At 39.8% G+C, this 17,919-nt stretch overlaps 1 protein-coding gene and 1 non-coding gene across 2 annotated transcripts in view; one reads left to right on the top strand and one right to left on the bottom strand.

The window, feature by feature from the left end:
* Positions 1 to 17,588, bottom strand: part of col4a4 (collagen, type IV, alpha 4) — a 43,486-nt gene extending 25,898 nt beyond the window's left edge. The window contains exons 1-15 of the mRNA XM_088078312.1: positions 17,450 to 17,588; positions 15,176 to 15,330; positions 15,006 to 15,048; positions 7,022 to 7,093; positions 3,385 to 3,519; positions 3,095 to 3,139; positions 2,886 to 3,002; positions 2,539 to 2,607; positions 2,243 to 2,342; positions 1,827 to 1,833; positions 1,729 to 1,783; positions 778 to 813; positions 602 to 643; positions 256 to 336; positions 1 to 30 (exon numbers count right to left, since the gene is read on the bottom strand). The exon at positions 1 to 30 is cut by the window's left edge and continues 15 nt beyond it. Of these exons, the coding sequence (XP_087934438.1) occupies positions 1 to 30; positions 256 to 336; positions 602 to 643; positions 778 to 813; positions 1,729 to 1,783; positions 1,827 to 1,833; positions 2,243 to 2,342; positions 2,539 to 2,607; positions 2,886 to 3,002; positions 3,095 to 3,139; positions 3,385 to 3,519; positions 7,022 to 7,093; positions 15,006 to 15,048; positions 15,176 to 15,222 (879 nt within the window). The 5' untranslated portion in view covers positions 15,223 to 15,330; positions 17,450 to 17,588. The remainder of the gene's footprint in view (positions 31 to 255; positions 337 to 601; positions 644 to 777; positions 814 to 1,728; positions 1,784 to 1,826; positions 1,834 to 2,242; positions 2,343 to 2,538; positions 2,608 to 2,885; positions 3,003 to 3,094; positions 3,140 to 3,384; positions 3,520 to 7,021; positions 7,094 to 15,005; positions 15,049 to 15,175; positions 15,331 to 17,449) is intronic.
* On the top strand, positions 9,217 to 9,288 carry trnap-ugg (transfer RNA proline (anticodon UGG)). The gene has a single exon. It is a non-coding gene; the product is annotated as a tRNA-Pro (tRNA).
* Positions 17,589 to 17,919: the final 331 nt, after the last annotated feature.

Genomic DNA, 17,919 nt, shown 5'->3' with positions numbered 1-17,919 from the left:
TCCACAGACTCCTTTCAGACCTCGAATACCCTGAAGAACCAACAGAACCAGAACTCGAGAAAAACCTCAGTAGAACAAGGACATGCAAACATGCGGGCTTCAGGGGAACAGGTTTAGAGTTTCAGTGACATTTACAGTAGAACCACATTAGAATGTCAATAGAACCACGGTAGGACCATGGCAGAACTACAGTAGAACTACAGTAGAACCACGCTAGAACCAGGTATAGAGCTTTGATCTGATGCGATGACCCACCTGTTCTCCTTTGATGTACAGGTCTTCTGGAGGGTCGACGTACTCAAAGGGCCCCGGAGGCCCCTGGAGGCCCTGGTCCCCCTGTGGAGCACACAAAGTACTACAATATTTGTACTGCACAGGAGTAGTATTACTGCAGAGTTCACGGATGTGAGAGGAACATGAATTAATTTTGTTTGTTTGTTTGTTTCGTTTCTGAGTGCATTCTTTCTTTTTTCTTTTTTTTTCATTGTAAGATTTTTATTGATATTAAATTATTATTATTTATTAATAAGAAGAATATATGTGCTCTTGTGTGTTTTTGTGTACCTGGTGTTTTTTGTTTTTTTTAATTAAATATTTGTACCTCGTCTCCTTTCTGTCCAGGCAGAGATCGTCCTTTTTCTCCCTGAAACACAAACACATCAACAAAAACTTAGTACACAAATACACAAATAAACACACAGGAGTAAAAAAACTCAATATACTCTGTATGATACTGTATGCTCTGTAGTGTTTGTGACAGGCAGCACTGATACTTACAGGTGGGCCCCTGGCTCCAGGTAGACCGGGGAGACCCTGCACAGACACACAGACAAGTACAAGTACGTACAGTGAGTACACACGGTGAGTACATACAGTGAGTACATGCAGTGCTGTGCAAACATCTGAGGCCACCTTAAACTGAAAATATTTCATCCAGATTATAATAATCAAACGTGTATTTCTCAGTCGTCTCTTTGCTGAAATACAACCAGAACACACAGAACACACGTATGCAGTATAAAAACACAAATATTTCAGAATAAAACCACTTCAACAGACTAAAGCTTCAAGTATTTCGTTTTTTACTCTCTTTCCTCTCAGCATGTCGTGAGCTCTGTTGGGCAGACAAGAGATTAAAAATAGTAATTGTCTATTATTCCAATTTTGTTTTATAGATTTTTCAGAGTTTACAGTCAGATGTCATATCAAATTAAATACATAAATAAATAATACAGAGTATTATTTATTTAATACAGAGTACATGCTAATAATAATAATACTAATAACACTACTACTAATAATAATAATTTAATAATAATAATAATAATAATAATAATAATAATAATAATAATAATAATAATAATAATAATAACAATAATAATGTATCAAATCATAAAAATAAAACAAAATAGTGTAGAGGAGCATTAAAAGCACACAATAAAATCAGAGGAAAAAAGTTAAAAAAATTTAAAAAATAGAATACATGTAAATTAAAGTGGGGGTAGGATTTATTCACACCAGGCTGCATTCAAAATGTAAATTAAATTAAAAAGCTCGGTACCGTCTCTTTGAGCCCTTTTTGTGCAGGTTGCATCATTGCACTTTCACACTAAATACTGACGTCAGTCTGAAGAAGCTGCTTTGTTGTGTATATTTCTTTATAGCACTTACTGTGTAGGTAAATATTATTATCATTTGTGATATTTTAAATCAGGTTTTGTGACTCACGTTGGTCCCGTCAAGTCCTGCAGGACCCAGAGCTCCCATCGGTCCAGGCAGACCCCTTCACCCTGCAGTCAGAAACACCTCTCAGGAACATTACTGACAAAAGCACTCATAAGGCAAAATAACAAAAAAGAAAAGTGTTTTATCTTCTATATTCTTATATATGACATATTTATGATTGAGTCCTCCACTTCATTTTCTTACTTTAAGGATATTTTGGTTCTTGAATATTTTATTTAAATTAATGTATGTAAAAGAAATACTTTTCTAATAATAATAATAAATAACAATAATAATAATAATAATAATAATAATAATAATAATAAATAACAATAATAATAATAATAATAATAATAATAATAATAATAATAATAATAGGTTTTGTTTGTTTGCTTTTTTTAATTTTTTACTTTTTTTGGTAGATTTTTTCTCTAATGTTCAGGCATTTTTTGTGTATTTTTCACTAATTATTTGCTAATTTTTGGGCCATTTCTTCTTAAATTGGTCTCAAAGGGTTAACATGAGAGGAGCAGATGATTATGAATCAATGAACGAAAACTTCTGGATGTGTTTGTTCTCACCGGTCGACCGGAAAGTCCACGAGCGCCGACGTCTCCCTGTAACACAAACGCTAACGTAAGTTTCCGCTCGTGTCGAAGCATCAGCATCCAAACATACACACTATCATGCAAATGTGCTCAGTGACGGAGAGGAGTTCCCAAAAACTTTCAAAAACATCCCATAATCAGTGATCGTCTGTGGAGCTGCAGCGAGTACTCGATACTTCAGTACAAGTACAGTTACAGTTCTTACAGGTATTCCAGGGTACTGTATGAAGTAGAATGCCGGATCTCCTGGAAATCCCTTCAGTCCTGGAAAACCCTGCAGAATTAAACAATGTTACCATGGTGATGACGGTATTGTGTGGATGCAGTTCACCCTTTAACACCTCCAGCATTCACACGCTTTTTCTGTAAGAAATTCATTTTTTTGCACTCAAATAAATAAAACGTCAATAAAAAGAGAAAGAAATAAAAAAAGAAAGAGAAAACGTAAGAAAATCATACTGATAATCATAAACCTGAATAGTCTAACATTTAGTGCGTGTTACTGATCGATCATGTTATTGATCATGTTATTGATCGATCAGCGACTCTCACCGGTTCTCCATCAGGTCCTTGTCCTCCTGAAAGTCCAGGCTCTCCCCTCTCTCCTCTGGTTCCGTTACATCCGTCCAGTCCAGGAAAACCAGGACCTCCGGCAGGACCCGGGTGACCCTGAACACACAAAGACACGCTCACAGTCTGACCTTTGACCTCACTGTGTATGGGCCAATCAGATGAGAGGCTGAGAGGGCGGGGCTCCTTACCGGGACTCCCTCTAAACCTGGAAAACCGGGAACGCCGACACTTCCCTGAAATAGCAAACAGAGTTAAAGTGAGTCACGGTGTGACAGTTCGGGGTTAAAAACCACATCAGGACGGGAAAACCTTCAGAAGTTGAATCGCTTTAACCGCCTGACTGGAATTACTTTCTGATTTTATTCCAGTAAAAGTGAAATGAACTAATGTGACATAATAGCATTTTTAAAATAGATTGTTTTGTGATGACTCATCTTGTCTCCGGGTCAGAAAAACAAAAAGAATTGCGCTGATTCACCAAATCTCCTTTCAGTCCCACAGCTCCTGTCGGCCCCTCGTCTCCTCGCTGGCCCTTCTGTCCTGGTGGCCCCTGAGGACCCGGGAATCCTGGAGGCCCCTGAGGGCCCTGTTGCCCCAGAGGACCCGGAGCGCCCTGCAAAAAACGAGTTAACTATCAGAACCTCATAGAATCCAATAAAACCAGGACTGTCCCCAAAAGCTGTTTTTGGGCATGGATTATGAAATTATTGGATTGTGAAATGATTGGATTATTAATTTCAGGGAATTGCCCTGAAATTAATAATTTTTTTTTTTTTACTTTTTGACCTGCCTGGAAACACTTAGCTCTACTTCTAAATATAATATTTGTTTATTTTGTTAAAATAATATTTTTTCTGAATCGACCGACTGGGTCTTTTCATTTTTCAGGGAATTTTTCAGATCAAAGAAAAATATTGATTACATGTCATCATATATATTTTCTGATATGTCAAATCTTCAGTTTACAGATGATCTTTTTGTGGATAAACATGAATCCTGAGGATGAAAACAGCTGATCTGACCTGAGTCCTGTTGTCATCTGACCACCAGAGGGCAGTGTGACACAACAACAACAACAACAACAACAACAACAACAACAACAACAACAACAACAACAACAACAACACACAGTATACACAAACACATGATGGGGATATCCTTTCAATAAAATAACAAAGAAAGAAAGACAGAAAGAACAAAAAGAAAGGAGGAAAGAAGAGCAAAAAAGATAAAAACAAAGAAAAAAGGAATGAAGGAAGAAAAACAGAAATAATATATAATATATAATATAAGAATAAAGAAAGAAAGAAAGAAAGTAAGAAAGAAAGCCGTCCGACAATAATACTAATAATGATAATAATGATAATAATAATAAGACTAATAATGATAATAATGATAATAATAATAATAATAATAATAATAATAATAATAATAATAATAATAATAATAATAATAATGACAATAATAATAATAATAATAATAATAATAATAATGATAAGCAGAAGTGTGTCCTCACAACTACTTACAAACGCATCATGATGTGTCATAAACTGATGATAAATGCGCTGACGAATCAGTGGACAGATAAATAAATCTGAGGTGGGACGAAATCAGTACTGATCAATATGGACCTGCTGATTTATCTGTTGAGCTCTGGTGCTGTGTGTGTGTGTGTTTGTGTGTGTGTGTGTGTGTGTGTGTGTGTGTGTGATGAGATGTGACAGCTGTGATCTCTGTTAGTCCTCTCTCTGTCCTTCTTTCTCTGAGACCACCGAGCTGTGAAATCACTGAGACAGACGCCTTCCCACAATCCTCTCTGCCTGTCTGCTGCCCCCAGCTGTACAAACACACACACACACACACGCACGCACGCACGCACGCACGCGCGCACACACACACACACACATACACACACACACACACACACACACACACACACACACAGGTTGGAGGTCAGTTTGTGGTCTGCTCTAATAAAGGTTGTTGTTGTTGTTGTTGTTGTTGTTGTTTACTCCATTAGCTGACTGTTGCGACATTTGAAGCTCTGTCAGCCGTCTGATTGGCTCCTGCAGCACATGGTTCTGACATAAAAACCATACACAGAAACATCTGGATCAACATGTTGATATCGATATTTATCACGATTTACGTCAAATCAGTATTTCTGTGGAGCTTAAAGGTCCCTTTGACTCCTCAGTGAGATATGAAGATATCATCAGGTTCATTTAGGTTTAAATATTTATTTTCTGTCAGACATTGAACATGACAAATATACTGTAGAACAGCATCACCAGCTGGAGGACCTATTCTACTAAAACTCACAGAGGTCCAGGTACTAAAATGTCCTCCCAGCAAAGGTCCGAGCCTCATAGCTAAAATCAATATCAACATTAATTGAACATTTTACTTTGATTACAATTCAAGATCGATTATTTTGCTTTTTTGTGGTTTGTTTTTTGCCCTCATAGTTCACTGACACAGTGTCATGTGACCATGGTGTGTTGGAGTGTAATAAACATATGATTTATTATTATTGATTAAACTTTCCAGCATTATATAAAAATGAAAAGCTCCATCTTAAATAAACTCAGGTAAATTGAAGCACATAGTGCTGATAATAGGCCAACCTCTCCTGACTGCAGGACTCTGACTTCAGCTTCTGTCAAACTTCTGTGCTGTTAATCATTTTACTCAGGAATTAAAAACTTTTGAGTCGGCCTACTTCTCCTATAGCTGCCAACAGCCTGCCGACATTCACAGTTAGAGAAAGGCTGAAAATAAGCTCATGTGCTTGTGGCCCCGGGCCCCCAAAACATTACATCTGCCCCTGGTAATAATAATGAGAGCTCAGCGCGAGCGGCCGGATGAGACACGGAGCGATGCGTCCTGCTGTTTCTAAATAATTCATCCAAAGTCTGATTAAAGCTGAAACTAACACAAAGTCGTCTGTAGAGTCTAAAGAAGTCACTTTCACCTCTGCTGATGTGTCTGTTTCAGCGCTGTGGCTGTCAAATACTCAGCTGTTCGAAATTTTGAAGTCGTTCACTGCATTTGGTTTGTTGCGATGCAATTCTTATTATTATTGGCTGTTCATGTTCATGCTCAGAAACATCTGGATCACAATGACCATGCACAAAAACATCTGGAGCACACTGACAGTGCACAGACACATCTGTATCAAAATGATCTTGCACAAAAACATCTGGAGCACACTGACCATGCACAGAAACATCTGGAGCACACTGACCATGCACAGAAACATCTGGAGCACACTGACCATGCACAGAAACATCTGGAGCACACTGACCGTGGACACAAACATCTGGAGCACACTGACCATGCACAGAAACATCTGGAGCACACTGACCGTGCACACAAACATCTGGGTTAAAAATGACCTTGCACAGAAACATCTGGAGCATACTAACCATGCAAAAACTATCTGGATCATGCTGACTGTGCACAGAAACATCTGGCACAAACTGACTGTGCATAAAAACATCTGGAGCACACTGACCACGCATAGAAACATCTGGAGCACAATGAGTGTTCACAAAAACATCTGTAACACTTTGACTGAGCACAGGAACATCTGGATAATGCTGACTGTGCACAAAAACATCTGGATCACGCTTCTGTCGCAGTGAAATCATCGTTATTGCGAAACATCAGAAGGATCATTCTTCTGACGACAGACGTTTGTGTTAAAGCTCAGTGTATGAAGTCTTGAATTATGGCCAAAAACATGTTTAATGAGGTCACCGTTTGTGTGTGTGTGTGTGTGTGTGTGTGTGTGTGGAATCTGCTGACTCAGTTGTAAGTAAACAGCTGCTAATTTAACAGCAACACATTCCACACTAACACTCCTCCATCCAGCAGCTCATTATATGTGTGTGTGTTTGTGTGTGTGTGTGTGTGTGTGTGTGTGTGTGCTTGTGTGTGTGTGTGTGTGTGTGTGTGTGTGTGTGTGTGTGTGTGTGTGTGTGTGTTGTAGTGTCTGTGGTTTACGATCCGACAGTGAAGGTGTCACAGGTCTATAACTCTGCAGCAGCTGTGATGACATCATGCTGCAGCAGGGCTCTGATTGGCTGGTGTGTCAGTGGGCGGAGACTCACCCTGGCTCCTTTGGCTGGGAAACATTGACAGGTGGAGCAATCCCGACCAGCGCACGGCTCCGTCTGGTCGCCCTGGAAACCAACAGAAAACACAAGCATCACCATGACATCCACGTGACATCACTGCGTCATGGCGACACCTCAAGTTCAAATCTTCACTCGAAATCCATCCATCCATCCATCATCCATCCATCCATCATCCATCCATCCATTATCCATCCATTCATCCATCCATCCATCCATCCATCTATCCATCCATCCATCCATGATCCATCCATCCATCATCCATCCATCATCCATCCATCATCCATCCATCTATCCATCATCCATCCATCCATCATCCATCATCCATCCATCCATTATCCATCCATTCATCCATCCATCCATCCATCCATCTATCCATCCATCCATCCATGATCCATCCATCCATCATCCATCCATCCATCCATCATCCATCCATCCATCCATCATCCATCCATCCATCCATCCATCATCCATCCATTCATCCATCATCCATCCATCCATTGACCCATCATCCATCCATCCATCCATCATCCATCCATCTATCCATCCATCCATTCATCCATCCATCCATCCATCCATCCATCTATCCATCCATCCATCCATGATCCATCCATCCATCATCCATCCATCATCCATCCATCATCCATCCATCTATCCATCATCCATCCATCCATCATCCATCATCCATCCATCCATTATCCATCCATTCATCCATCCATCCATCCATCCATCTATCCATCCATCCATCCATCATCCATCCATCCATCATCCATCCATCCATCCATCATCCATCCATCCATCCATCATCCATCCATCCATCCATCCATCCATCCATCATCCATCCATTCATCCATCATCCATCCATCCATTGACCCATCATCCATCCATCCATCCATCATCCATCCATCTATCCATCCATCCATTCATCCATCCATCCATCTATCCATCATCTCTCCATCATCCATCCATCCATTGACCCATCATCCATCCATCCATCTGTCCATCATCCATCCATCCATCCATCCATCTGTACATCCATCCATCCATCCATCCATTCATCCATCCATCAATCCATCTGTCCATACATCCATCCATCCATCCATCCATCCGTCCATCATCCATACATCCATCCATCCGTGCATCATCCATCCGGCCATCATCCATCCATCCATCCACTGACCCATCATCCATCCATCCTTCATCCATCCATCCATCCATCCATCCATCCATCATCCATCCATCCATCGTCATCCATCCATCCATCCATCATCATCCATCCTTCCATCCATCATAAATCCATCCATCATCCATCCATCCATCCATTGACCCATCATCCATCCATCTATCCATCCATCCATCCAAGGGCCCATCATCCACCCATCCGTCCATTATCCATCCATCATCCATCCATCCATCCATCCATTCATCCATCCATCCATCCATCCATCCATCTGATCAGACGTCTGAGCCACCTCAACTGGCTCCTTTCCACATAAAAGAGCACAACATTGACACTCAACTCGGCCCTCAGGCCAAAATCTGGCCCCTGACAGGATGCCAGAAGCCCCAAAACCATTTTCTAATAACAATTGTCCTTTTAGTCTCCATAAGGTGTCAGAGACATAAAACAGCATCAACATAGAGCTTGTTGATCAAAAAAGAGCCAGAGGAGGATCCCCCACACCCCCGACAGAGGACACAGCTGAGACACTGATGTCCTAAAATACTAGAAATGACCTAAAATCCTTGAAACACAAGGAAAAAAAGGACATTTTTAGGACTTCTGTTGAATTTTAGGACATTACTCGGATTTTAGGATTTCAGGAAATTTCTAGGGTCTTACATTCAAAGGACTTTCGGACATTTTTAGGACTTGAAGATGTTTCTCCAATTTTAGGACACTGCTTGGATAATTAGGACGTTTCAAGTATTTCAAAACACTTCTAAATGTCCTAAAATCCTTGAAACGTCCAAAAACAGAAGGAATGACCCAAAATTCTAGAAAAGTCAGAAAATCCTTCCACCATAAAGAACAAAGGACATTTTTAGGATTTCAGGACGTTTCTCTGATTTTAGGACATTTATTAGATTTTGAACATTTCTAGGATTTCAGGACGTTTCTAGGAATTTTGGACATTTCTAGGAGTTTCAGATGGTTCTAGATATTTAGTGGCTCGTTGGTCTAGTGGTATGATTCTCACTTTGGGTGTGAGAGGTCCCGGGTTCAACTCCCGGATGAGCCCAGCTCTATCAAGCTGCCTTAACTCATTAACTTGAGGAAAGTGCTTATGTCTTCACTGCTTTGTGTTGTACGTTGCTTTGGATAAAAGCGTCTGCTAAATGAAATTGTAGAATTGTAGAATTGTAGGACATTTCCAGGATTCCAGGACAAGTCTTTGTTTTCATGATGTTTGTTGGATTTTAGGTCATGTCTAGGATTTTAGAACACTTCTACAATTTTAGGATTTTAATACATTTTAGGATGTGTATGGGATTTTAGGATGTTTTCAGGACTTTTGCCCACGGGCCGTGAGTTGAGCGTCGCTGATGCAGAGGACCAGGACACATTATTGACTGAAACAGAGGCAGATCGGTCACACGCTCAGAGGATCGACTGTATTGAAGGCAGCTGAGAGATCTAAATGTGTTATTATTGTGTGATTTCCTGAACCTAAAGACAGAAACAAATCATTTGTCAGCCTCAGGGGGGGCGGACTCTGTGCTGCGGTGCTGTTTTTAAAGCCTGACTGAGTTTGTCTAAGAAGGACGTGAGAGACCTTTTCAGGAGCTGGCTAAGGAGAGCGATGTATGAGCTACCCGCTGCAGTCACACTCAGCACCGGGGAGTCTGTGGAGAATGTATGAACGGGTGGATGTTGAGACTGCGGCAAGGCAACATGCTTTTTTGTGTTTGGGTGTATTTTCTCGAGTGTGTGAGTTTTGTGTTTTTTGGGTGTATTGTCTTGCGCAGAGTGTGTTTTGTATTTTATGGTGTATTCTCTGTGTTCAGACAGTGAGGAATGTAAACACTGTGCAGAGACAGACAAGCATCTCTGAGATTCTCAGGAAGCAGACAGCTGACTGTGTGTGTGTGCGCGTGCGTGCGTGCGTGCGTGCGTGTGTGTGTGAGTGTTTATCAGATAACGTCAGTGACAATCATGCATCCATTTTTTCTGACCCACAACACTCTTTGAACAGTCTGAATGAGGACAGATGTGAGGCAGCTTCTGTTCATCAGATATGAATCAAACCATCAGAGCTTCAAACTCAGCTCGACAATAAAACACCGACCGCTGCGGCCAAAACACGCGTGTTTTCATGGCCACTCTACACAGCAATATAAGGTGTTCACAGTGCACGTGTTTAGTTGTGTATGTTGTAATATGGGCCCATGTTTGTTAATGTACGCTGCATAATAAAACGCACTAGTTAATGCAAGCAGTATTATTATTACAAATGTCCTAAAATCCTAGAAAAGTTCTAAAATCTTAGAAAAGTTGTTAGTAATATCCTGAAAACCTAGAAATGTTCTGATATCCAAGAAACATCCTTAAATCCTAGAAATGTTCTAAAATCTTAGAAATGTCCTAAAATCCTGGAAAAGTTTTAAAATCCTATAAATTTCCTAAAATCCTAAACATATTCTAAAATCCTACAAACATCTTAAAATCCTAAAAATGTTCTATAATCCCAGAAATGTCCTAAAATTCTATAATTATTTGAAATTCTTAGAAATGTCCTAAAATGTGGAAAAAAAACACATCCTAAAATCCTAGAAATGTTCTATAATCCCAAAAACTTCCTTAAATCCAAGAAACATTAATCCTAAAAATGACCCAAAATCTAAGAAACATCCTTTACACCTGAAAATGTTAATTTTGCTGTATTATGAAAAAAATAATTTCTTAATGAAAACAGCTGAGTTTTTTTTAAAAACACTGTTTGCTGAAGTACGGAGCATAATATAAAATATTTAATGTGCGTTGAATACTAAAACACATCTGCGTCAATGCACATCATGTAATAAAACACATGTAAGTTTATTACCGTCGCTGTATAATGAAAAAGCGAACATTTGTTGAGGACGCATATAAAACAAAACACTGGTTTTCATCAATGTACAGCCGTTGATAAAACATCAACAATTCATTCACGTAGGTTATTAAGTAAAACATAGGTATGTTTGTTAATGTACGCTGTATAATAAACCACAAGTATATAAAAAAATCAAGTTTCGTCAGCGTACGCTATAAAAACACATCTATCTTTGTAAACGTACACGGTATAACAAAATGCACTTGTCTTAGCAGTGCACACAATATAACAAGAAAGATGGATGTGTGTTAATTAACATTGTATAATTTTTTTTTAAAAAGTGCTCAAATGTGCTTCTTGAAATTAATTAATTAATTAGTTAAATAAATGAAAATAAAATATATATGTTCATTTTTCACAATGTATAATAAGACCCATGTACGTTTGTAAATGTTTGTTAATATACGCTCTATGATGAAATGTGTTTGTGATTTTCAAAAAAAATAGCATGATTGTTAATGTATGCTGAATAATAAATTCATGAATAAAAAATATGTTTGTTAATGTGTGCTGTATAACACAACACAAATATGTTTATTAATGTGAGCTATTTAATAAAACCTGTGTGTGTAATGTACATCCTATAGAAAAACAAATGTATGCTTGTTTATGCACACAGTTTAATGAAATTCATGCATGTTTGTTAAAGTTCACCACATAATAAAACCCACATATGTTTGTAAATGTAGGTTTTGTAGTACATGGAAAATGTTTGTTAATATATGCTGTATGATCAAATGTGTTTATTAGTGTTTTTTATATAAGCGTATAATTAAACATGCTTGTTTATTTGCGTCATGTAATATAACAGATGAAAAAACACCAAAACAGATGCATGGTTATAAATGTACGGCATTTATTAACACACGCATACGTTTATTAACGTAAACCATATGATAAAACCTGTGTGTGTGGTATGTATTATGCTTGTTTATGAATGCCGTATATAATGAAATTCATGCATGTTTTTTAATGTTTGCCATAAAATAAAATCCTCCTGTTTGTTAATGTGCACTGTAGAATAAAACACACATACATTTAATAATGTAAACCATTTAATAAAACCTGTATGTGTGTAAGGTATGTAATAATAAAACTCATTATGCTTTTTTTTGAACGCCATAAATGATATTTATGCATGTTTGTTAATGTTTGCCAAATAATAAAACCCACCTGTTTGTTAACGTCAACCGTATAATAAAATGCACGTGTGTTTGTTAACGTACGTCGTATTTTAGAGCACTCAAACGATATAAAATGTTTGAAATATTATATGCGGGGTTGATGATGAGTTCCTCTGCGGAGGAACGTCGGCAACAACACGCACAGAACAACTGTAAAACAGGACCCGACCCAGGCTGTCCCCCTGCATGTCCCACACTGAGTGTCCCTGTTGATACACCGAGTGTGAGGGTCTTTTTTTTTCACTGTGGGCCCCAGACGGAGAGTTTCCCAGCATGCAGCAGTGTTTGTGTAGCAGCCACATTCCTGCAGCGTTGTGTAAACCAGGTTATCAGTCAGGCGTGGCTATCAGCAGCAGGAATGTGGCTATCGCTCTATCTGCTGTCACGACTTTGTCCTGAATGTCTGCGCTCGCACCATCCTCCCTCCATCACTCCTCCATCGCCATCGCTCCGTCCGCTGTCACGACTACGCTCAGCACCCGTCTGCACTCATACCGGCCTCCTCCATCACTCCTCCATCACTCCTCCATCACTCCTCCATCACTCCTCCATCAGTCCTCCATCACTCCTCCATCCTCCATCTCTGCTCAATCTGCTCCTACCATCAGCCCTCCATCTGGGACGCCACGCTGCCTCCGATTGGCTGAACAGACAGCCGAGCAGCTGATTGGCCGACAACAGACAGACTGAACCGGACGACCTCAACAGGATGGAGAGAAAAGTTTCTCCACCTCTTGCTGGGTCGTCTCTACATCCTCCGTTAGCCTGGATCAGTTCAGCATCCACTCATCTTCCATCATCTGTCCATCAGTTTCTGTAAACTGATCTCTTCACTAAAAACCTGAGGGCCAAGTACTGACCCCTGAGGGACACCAGAGACAGTCAGGTGATCCTCTACCACAGTGATACTCCACTAACAAATCTGGCCCCTGATAGGGCCCCTGGTGCCCGCCCAACCGTTTTCTAATTCACGATAAATATTAAAGAGATTGACACTGTAAATAGTTTTTGTCCTTTTAGTCTCCATAAGGTGTCAGAGACATAAAACAGCATCAAAATAGAGCCAGAGGAGGATCCCCCACACCCTAATGTCCTAAAATCATTGAAATGTCCTCAAATGCTAGAAATGGATTAAAAACCTGGAAATGTCCTAAAATCCCAGAAAATGCCTAAAATCAAACAAACATCTTAATATCCTCGAAATGTCCAAAAGTCTGACAAATGTCCTACAAACACCAAAGCCTACAGATGACCCAAAATCCGTAACATGTCCCAGAAACGTCCTAAAATCAGAGAAACATCCTAATGTCGTATTTCCTAAAATACTAGAAATGTCCACAAATCCTAGAAACATCCTAAAATCCTATACAAGACCGAAAATCCTAGAAATGTGCTAATATCATAGAAATGTCCAAAATATTACCAATGTAGTTCTCAAATCCTAGGAACATACTCAAATCAGAGAAATATCCTGAAGTCCTAGAAATGTCCAAAAATGCAAAAAGTCACCAAATCCTAGAAATGTCCCTAAAATTCTGGAAATGTTTTAAAATCTTTGAAATGTCCTATAATCCTAAAAACGTCCTGGACTCATATTTGACAAATGTCCCAAAATCCCCTAAACGGAACAAATGTCCAAAAACATCCTAAAATCCAATAAACAACCTAAAGCCCTAGATATGTCCTAAAATCCCAGAAATGTCCTAATAACCTTGAAAAGTCCAACAATCCTAAAAACTTCCTAAAATCCTACAATTGTTGTAAAATTCTAGACATGTCCTAAAATCGTAGATACGTTCAAAAACATAGAAAAGTCCTTAAATTCGAAAGAAAAAATCCTAAAATCTGAGAAACATCCTAAATTTAAAAAAACAACTAAAATCCCAGAAATGTCCTTATATTCTGTAAATGTCAAAAAATCCTACAAATGACACCAAAGTCCTAAAAACATTCTTAAATCCAAAAACTTCCTAATATCCCAGACACCTCTTATAATCCAAGAAATGTAAAAAAAAAATCCTAAAAACGTCCCAAAATTAAAGAAACATTGAAAATTCCTAGAAAAAACCTAAAATCCTTGAAACTTCCCAAAATAACCCAAACCTAGAAATATCCTATAATCCTGGAAATATCCTTAAGTATTTGAAATGAACTATTGATCAAATCAACTCATTACTGTTTTATTCTGAATATAAAATTTAAGTTTAATTTAGGTTTTAGTTTCCAGCCAATAATATCTCTTCTTTAGAAGTTTAGAAATTTTTTTGACCTGCTGTCATCAATAAGAAGCATCTTGTTCTCAGCAACGTTTTGTCAGTAAAATTGATGATTTATGGACTGAATTTATCTGTAATCCATTAGAAATTAAGCAACAACAAAACATTTAAGCAACAATAAAACAGCCGAGACAAACTGGAACAACATGCAGCCAAAATGCACTTTACTCTTCTGACGGAGAGAAAATAATCATATTAATATCGAAATGGACTTAATTCTCGTTTTTAGGGAGTCTGTCAGAACCTGATTACTGCACCGATACAACTCTGATCAGCAGGATCAATAACACGGTGGTGCATCACTCTGCGAGCTCACGTCAGCGCCGTTTCGAGGAAATTCTCTAAACCTTTCACAATAAAAGCTCCAGAGAAGAAACCAAAGGCGAGTTAAAAGAGAAGCACTCACCCCGAGAGCTGCTGGAGGAGCCGTCAGGATCATCAGGAGGCACCTGGAGGAGGAAACACAGGTGAGACGCAGGTACAACAGAGCGGGGCCCTGCCTGATCACTGATCGATGATCCATCATCGATCAGTGATGTCATTTATTTGTGTTTATTTATGCTCCTGTTTGTTTACCAGAGCCAGGTGTAGCTGCAGGGGGCGGAGCAGGAAGTCAGCAGCATCTTGTCCTCTCCTCAGAGGAAGTCCCGCCCACTACGCGGTCCTGTCACTCTGACTCCGCCTCCAGACGGCTCTCAGCCAATGAGGACGCTGCGACACCGGTGTTCGTCCTACAGGGACACGGACACAGACGTGTTGTATTGATGCATCGATTTTTATCCCTGCGATCATACTTCATCAGTAGGTAAACGGCAAGTCGTGCTTCTAGTGTGACTCGTACCGATCTAAAGTCGTTTTTTAAGGTATAAATCGCTTGTATTGATTGATTTTATTTCAGACGTTATGTGGATGTATGTTTTTGTACTTTTATTGGTAAATAATAATAAATGTCCGTCCTGAAGAGGATCCGTCCTCAGTTTCTCCTTTGTCGCCGCGAGGGTCCGAAGACAGAGAGATGTAATGTGTTGTAAAGCCCTCCGAGGCAAACTGAAATGACGTGAACTGAACTGAATCGAATCGAATCGAATCGAATTGACCTGAAATGAATCGAGCTGAATTGAATTGAATTGAACTTAATTGTAATTTTTGGGTTTGGACACATTTTGGCTTTTGAAAACATGGAGACGCTATTAATAAAACACTCTGATGCAGATAGGAGATCAAATGCAATGACAATTAATCATTTAACGTTGTGTTAATTATTCTGCTGAATTATCTCTGAAAAAAAACCAAGCTGCTGAATCCTGACTTCTGCAGGCCGTTGTCTCGGTTTTTATTTCACGCGCGTTGAACTGAGGCCTCGCTCTGACTGTTTGTGTCGTTCAGTGTTTCCTCCGCTATTTTTGGCAAAAATAAAAGATATTAAATCAATATCTCGGCATGAATTGTGTCGTTTTGTATCGCTCTAAATGAGCCCGTGTTGTTCTTGTATCGTATTACCAAACATGTATCGTAACACGTATCGAATTTTTGTTAAAATATATTGTTACGCCCTCACATTATGCTGTTAGAGGCAGTGTCTCGAGCATCTGCGTATCATGCAGACACGACAGTTTCCATCCGGCGCCGTTCTCAAGCAACGCTGCCTGTGTGCGTATCATGCAGCCGCAGCAGCCGCCGTCCACCCGTCAGTCTGTCAGCGTAACATAACAGGGCGACTGCTTCTGTCTTTGGGCGTCGTGACCTTACGCCAAAAGCACTGTTAAAGCAGCATTTCACGAGTTCAGAATGAGAACGTGCTGATCTGATCTGCTGCACGGCTGCATGTAAACAGGAAGATAAGAAGGAATATTGTCGTTTTGGAAATAAAAATATTCTGAGCGTGAAAACGCAGCCAGCGAGTGGATGTTTGGTCGCTCTGTGCATGTCGGACAGATTACAGACATGTTTATGTAGTCTCAACACCTCAAAGCTGCAGAGGAGTTTCAGCCATCAGATTTCAGTGCGTCTTAAAATCTTGGCCGCATTTTCGCTCTGCTGCTCTCAGATCAGATCTGTGATCCGCTGCATGAAGTGATTCACAGTAAATGAGGTCAGAGACGAGGAGACAGTCCGATTACACTGACTGCAGTACTGTGCAGCTACTGTCAAAGTACTTCTGTATTTTCTGCTTCTCTGTACAGTTCACAAGAAAATACTGCACTTTATACTGCGTTCTTTTTTCTCAGGGCTGCAGATTTTACACAAAACATTCTGAGAACATGAGTCACATCAAACCACCAGAAATGCTGCATAAGCACAACTTTTATCTGTGATACTTTCAGTGCATTTTGCAGGTTAAACATTGTATAAGCAGTACTTTTACTTGCCCAAGAGTATTTTTACACAGTGCAGAGGATTCTGCTTTAAAGCAATCATGAAGTTTTTTTTCTTCACATTTATGTTCAATTAACAAGCGAACATTTTCTCTGAGTATAAATAAAGTTTTCACTGAATAACGTTTGTTTCACTTTCTCACAGTGTACAAAGACTGCAGATGAAGTACTGCAGTACAGCAGCAGTACACAGGACTGCAGTGCAGTAACTGAGTAAAAGTACTCCGTTACTTCTCTCCTCCTCTTCAGCTTCATCAGCGGCTCATTAATGAACCTGCTGACGTCAGCGGCGAATTAATTAACAGTTAATTAACAGCTGATTGGTGTGAATCACAGCTGCAGCGGCTCACAAAGACACACAAACACAAACACAAACACAAACACACACACTCACACAGACACAGACACAGACACACACACACACACACACACACACACACACACACACACACACACACAGGTGAGGCTCACTTACCTCAAGGTCTCGCGCTCAATCTGAAGCTTCACGCGCTTTTCATGTCAGAGACACACAGACGGAAAACTCTCAACTTTATCCGCTAAACTGAAGCCGCAGCGCCGCGCTGCACACACAACTCCACACCTGTCAACCGCCGCAAACACCTGCAGGCGCGCGCACACACACTTCCGGTCGCCGGGCTCCACGCTCCAAAATAAAAGCGGCTGAGAGAAGAGCGAGAACTGATGGGACAGTTTTTAATCTTCGGAAAGTTTTCATGTCATATCGATCTCTACGGTTATGGCCAAAAACATGTTGTATGAGGTCGCCGTGACCTCGACCTATGACCTTCAACCGTCGAATTCTAATGAGTTCATTCTTGAGTGTAAGTGGACGTTTGTGCCAAATTTGAGGAAACTTCCTCATGACAATCTTTAGATATTGCATTCACAAAAAATGTGATGTATGCAAGGTCACGGTGACCTTGA

This window comes from Plectropomus leopardus, chromosome 6, assembly GCF_026936395.1.
Source record: "Plectropomus leopardus strain MGB_pleo_1.0 chromosome 6, ASM2693639v1, whole genome shotgun sequence".
Taxonomy (NCBI): domain Eukaryota; kingdom Metazoa; phylum Chordata; class Actinopteri; order Perciformes; family Serranidae; genus Plectropomus; species Plectropomus leopardus.
The sequence above is the reverse complement of the archived record's forward strand: the minus strand, read 5'-3'. Positions and strand labels throughout refer to the sequence as shown.